At 34.2% G+C, this 5,472-nt stretch overlaps 1 protein-coding gene across 1 annotated transcript; it reads left to right on the top strand.

Moving 5' to 3' along the window:
• The first annotated feature begins 3,033 nt into the window (after nucleotides 1-3,033).
• LOC133179665 (uncharacterized) lies at nucleotides 3,034-4,029 on the top strand. Its single transcript, XM_061314365.1, has one exon. The coding sequence runs from the start codon at nucleotides 3,034-3,036 to the stop codon at nucleotides 4,027-4,029; it is 996 nt and encodes a 331-aa protein (XP_061170349.1).
• Nucleotides 4,030-5,472: the final 1,443 nt, after the last annotated feature.

Genomic DNA, 5,472 nt, shown 5'->3' on the forward strand with positions numbered 1-5,472 from the left:
CAAATCTAAAAAAAAGGAATCTGAGCACGAAGCGATGAAGAAAACAAATGAGGTGGAAAATTTACAATCCCTTGGTAAACAAGCAAGTGATGTCATGGAAAGTTTTCAAAAGGAAAAAGATAGTCACTATAACAACAGTAAGAATGTAACAAATGATAAAGAACATTCAAGTGATGTCATGGAAAGTTTCAAACAGCAGCAAGAGAGCGAGCATGAAAATGATTATGATTTATCAAAAAATGAAGAAATGAAAAACAAACCAAAAACAGTTCAAGGAGTCGTAAGATCATACAGTGATTTTACCAAGGAATACAACAAATGCAAAAGTCAGCGATTTCCATAGAAGAGAAAATGGATAAAAAATTATTCATAACATATTCTACGTAATCAACAGAGAAGATGACAAGCAAAGAGGTGGAACAGAAATTTCAATGTGACACTTGTGGAAAAAAAATTACTCATAAACGTAATTTGACTAGACATGTATTAACAAAGACAAATTTGTTAAATTGTGAGTTCTGCTTTAAGAATTTTAACAGGAAAGACTATTTAATTAAACATGTACGAGTTTTTCACAAACATTCTCTTCAATTGGGAGTACAGAGAGGTGGAAATGTTACCAATAAAAAAGTATCAAATAAGAGAAAGTTTGAAAGTGATACAAATGATACAGAAATACATGATGGGAATAAGCGACTACATTCTTCTGACATTGATAGAAAGGATAAATTACGTAATCATCTGAGCAAAAAACAGAAAATCACTGATTCTGTCGACATTGCTTCCCAATCAAAATGAAAGATCTAATACCATTGACAACAACACAAGTAATAATAGCAGAGACGTTCTTCGAAATTTCATTTTACGTAAAACAAATTTAAAAAGGAAGGATCACAGTGAAACACAGAAAAGAAAAGGAAATATCGATGAAAATCAACTAAACCAAAAGGATGATAATAAAAATGGATATGAATATGTCGAACAAAAATCAATAAATGATTCACTCAGATCGATTAGGATTTCCTCTCATTTACTTGATCGCTTTGACTTGCTTGGATTTTATTCAAATACAAAACAACAAATTCGTGAAACACTGCAAAAATGTACAAATGAACTAAATGGTATTAAATGGTATTTAAACAGTCGCGTTGAGATGGAGCGGGAAAAGGAAACGGGTGAGATTGAAACGACAACCCCCCATTTTCGTTCACTCACTAATATGCAGTTACCTAGTGAGGATTTTGATGAACATGCCCTTAATCTAGCATTTCAAAAAATGTTTGTATCCAAAGAAGAATTCATTCACAGAGGATCCAACTGGCGTTTTAAAGAAATAAAATACATAGAAATTAATGTTGCAATGTATGCGCCTCTGAAAGCAATGGAATATGTCAAACTTTGTAAAACATTGCAAAAAAGTGGATCAATAATCAACATAACGAACAAAGATGAAAAGTGTTTTCTATATAGTATACTTGCCAGCTTATATGCTATGCCAAGAAATGGAAATCGTGTAAAAAAGTATTTAAAAAATATGAAAATAGGTTAAATATGAAGGGAATAGAATACCCGGTAAAAATATCACAGATTGGAAAATTCGAGAAACAAAATAATATATCTGTAAACGTGTTCGGATTTGAAGAAAATGAAATATATCCTATGAGAATAACAAAGCAGAAGATGAATCGTCATGTTAATCTTTTGTACCTAAAATGAAAGTACATCACATTACTGCTTAATAAAGAATTTGAATCGCTTTCTCCATAGGACATCCGGATTAGAAAACCATCCACATTTTTATTGTCACTTTTGTCTGCATGGCTTTACAAAAGAAAGACTACTGAAAAAAACATTTAGATATATGTTCAAAGTTTGGAGAGCAGAAAATCGAAATGCCTGAACCCGGTGAAAATGATATAATTGAATTTACTGATTATGAGAAAATGTTATAAGTTCCATTTGTTATTTATGCAGACTTTGAGGCATTTGTTCATTCGATGGATACTTGTGAAACTTTTAGGGTTTGTACAGTTAGTCCATTTATTGCGTCTTCTTCACATAAAGTCCTATTTGCAACCTGCGACGAGTCTTGTGAAACAGAGTTCTTCATTTTATATTTACTCATAACTTCTCTTTGGAACTCAGCGGACGACACAACGCCTTCTGTGAAAGCATATATATAGTACACATCAGATGCATACTTTTCCGTTATTGACTTCCCGGTACCTCTTTGCCGCCGTTCTGTTAGGAAACCTGTAGGGAATTCTTCGATTGTTGATTTTGCATAATCATACATACTTTGTCTTATTTCATTCATCTGATCTGGATTTTCACGTATCTTTCCACCATGTTCTCTATGAAATTCTCTTTATCGTACTGACCAAACTGTTTTCTGATTTCTTCATAAATTTCATTTTCAAGTTCTTCTGCATTTTGAGTGCAGTAAACATTATTTTCAATGTAACTGTCACTCTCGCAGCCGTTTTTCTCATCTTTACTATTACTCATATCCAGAACAGCGAATGATAAACATGCTATCCTGAACTTTTGAAAACACCCTGTACTTGTCAAACAGCCTAACGTGACCTCGTTACTGGACACGATTGAGTTACACCTGGGTGATTTTTATACAGGTAAACAGATAATATTCGACCGGAAGTGATAACTTGAAAATTATGCTCTTTTTTGTTAAACTGTTACGATAGATATATAAACAGAGCATCAAAAGCATAAAATACCTATTTTTCTAAGGTTTTTGATGTCTGGATACACGTATTCGAAGCATACAACGGGTGCACCGTTCACTCACCCGTTCCAAGTCGAGGGGCACCATACGGGCAATTGTTCATCACACTTGAAGCACAAATATCAGACCAACATACGAAGCCTTTAACAAAGGTATCGCCATTCGTCATTCAAAAAGGTATTCAAGGCATCATCGGTACTCCCAAAAATGTCAAAAAGTTGAAATTTGGTGCTCTACTTATTGAAGTTACCAAAAAACAACAATCAACTTCCTTGTTAGGTTTAAAAATGCTTGCCGATATTCCTGTTATTGGTAAAATCCACAGTGGACTAAACCAACGCAAAGGCATACTGTTCGACAGAGATCACGACCTGGATGACATTCCTGAACAGGAGATCCAATCTGAATTGGAATCCCAGGGAGTGATCTCTGTTAAACGATTTACCAAAAAACGGAATGATTTTATCGAACCAACAAATACATACCTTTTGACTTTTGGCATGCCAACACTTCCTACAAATATAAAGGTTGGGCTCTACCAAATGAAAATCGAGATGTTCGTTCCAAATCCGCTGCATTGTTTCAAATGTCAGCGGTTTGGACATGGACAGTCCAATTGTAAAGCCTCTGAAGCATGCTTCAAGTGTGGTGAAGAGGGACATGATGGTAAAAGTTGTCAAAAAGACCCCAAATGCAGAAAATGTAAGGGCGGGCACATGGCTTCCTCTAAACATTGTCCAATTTGGAAAAAAGAGAAAGAGATACAAAAGGTAAAGGTTGAAAAAAGAATACCTTACTCAGAAGCCAACAAATTGGTAAATATGTACAGTGTCCCGAAACCAAATTTGACAACATATGCAACTGTTGTAAAAGCGTCCTCTTTGAAGGACATGTCTACACAGGTCTCTGAAAAAGAATTATTTCAGCAGGCCTCATCATGTAAAATACCTTTGTCATCTAATGACAAAGGTAAACCCACTTCAATACCTGCTTCTGCAGGTCCTGCAGTTGCACCAAAAACCGTAGCTGTGGCTACATCACAGCCATCGGCTGCGAATAAATCACAATCAACAGGGAGACAAAACAAGTCTCCTTCAAAAAACATCCCCAAGCAGTCGAGTGATCGGTTGCCCAAAGAGGCACGAGATGCCGTCACTCTCCACAATAAATTTGGGGTCTTCGAGGAGATGGACATTACACCCTGCCATTCCTCCTCGCAAGTTCGAAGTACGTCACCAAAGAAAAATAGAGGGAGGATATCCCCCATTTCTCATAATAAATAACAATGAATCATCCTATGTTTATACAATGGAATTGTCGAGGTTTTTAAAATCAACTTTAACGAATTATCTTTACTTATTCAGGACCATTGCCCGGTAGCTATATGTTTACAAGAAACGCATTTAAAAGAAACAGATAAAATTAATATTAAAAACTATAGTATATACAACCACTATGCTCAAACTGAGAGAGCATCTGGCGGTACTTCAATAGCAATTAACAATAAATACATTCACAGCCAAGTAGTTTTGAAAACTAATCTACAAGCAGTAGCTATACGTCTTTCTCTTGAAAAAACAATTACACTTTGTTCTGTATATGTACCTCCAAACTATAATTTACAAACTTTAGAAATTACAAAATTAATACAACTCCCTGCTCCATTTATGATTGTGGGTGACTTTAATTCCCATAATCCATTATGGGGTAGCGACAAAATAACAGATAAAGGAAAAAAAACTTGGAAGATGCAATATCACATCATAATCTTTGTATACTTAACGACGGCTCTAGTACTTACCTGCATCCGGGTAATGGTTCATATTCTTCAATAGATATCACTTTAGTAGATCCTTCTTTACTCTTAGATTTTAACTGGTCAGTACATGACGATTTATGTGGGAGTGATCATTTCCCAATTATAATTAAAGTAAATAAACCCGAGGAAAATAGTTCTACTCCAAACTGGAAACTAAACAAGGCTGATTGGAAGCAATTTGAAAGCTTATGCTTACAAAATATTTCGGCTGAAAAGTTCGAAAACAATCCTGATCCAATTCAAAAATGTACTGAAATACTATTACATACTGCAAATAAATGTATACCTAAAACCTCGACAAATTCTACTAGAATTAAAAAAACCATGGTTTACAGTAGAATGTAATAATGCTATTAAAGCTCGCAAAAAAGCAGAAAGTTTAATAGATTACCAACATCACCAAATTTAAGCAATTTCCGTATATTTAGAGCAAAAGCTCGGAGAACTATAAATTTTAATAAACGAAAATCTTGGAAAACCTTCGTTTCCAACCTTAATTCGCATACTCCTATCAATAAGGTTTGGAACGCAATAAGAAAAATTAAAGGAAAAGGTCCTGAAAGATATCAACATCTTAATGTTGGAAGTCAAATTATTACGGATAAAAAACAAATATCAAATGAAATAGCTAATACAATATCTAAAAATTCCTCCACAAATAATGTGAGCCCAAAATTTAGTAAATATAAAAATTAACAAGAAAAGGAAACGTTAGATTTTACATCTGAAAACAATGAATGCTATAATCATCCATTTACTATTGACGAACTTCAAAAATCTTTAGAAAAGTCTCATGATACAGCTGTAGGACCGGACCAAATCCATTATCAAATAATTAAGCACCTTCCTATAAACAGTAAAGAATGTCTTCTCCAAATTTTTAATACAATTTGGGAACGAGGTCATT

Source organism: Saccostrea echinata, unplaced genomic scaffold, assembly GCF_033153115.1.
Source record: "Saccostrea echinata isolate AGI-Se365-2 ecotype Australia unplaced genomic scaffold, CSIRO_AGI_Sech_v1 ptg000005l, whole genome shotgun sequence".
In the NCBI taxonomy this organism is placed as follows: Eukaryota; Metazoa; Mollusca; class Bivalvia; order Ostreida; family Ostreidae; genus Saccostrea; species Saccostrea echinata.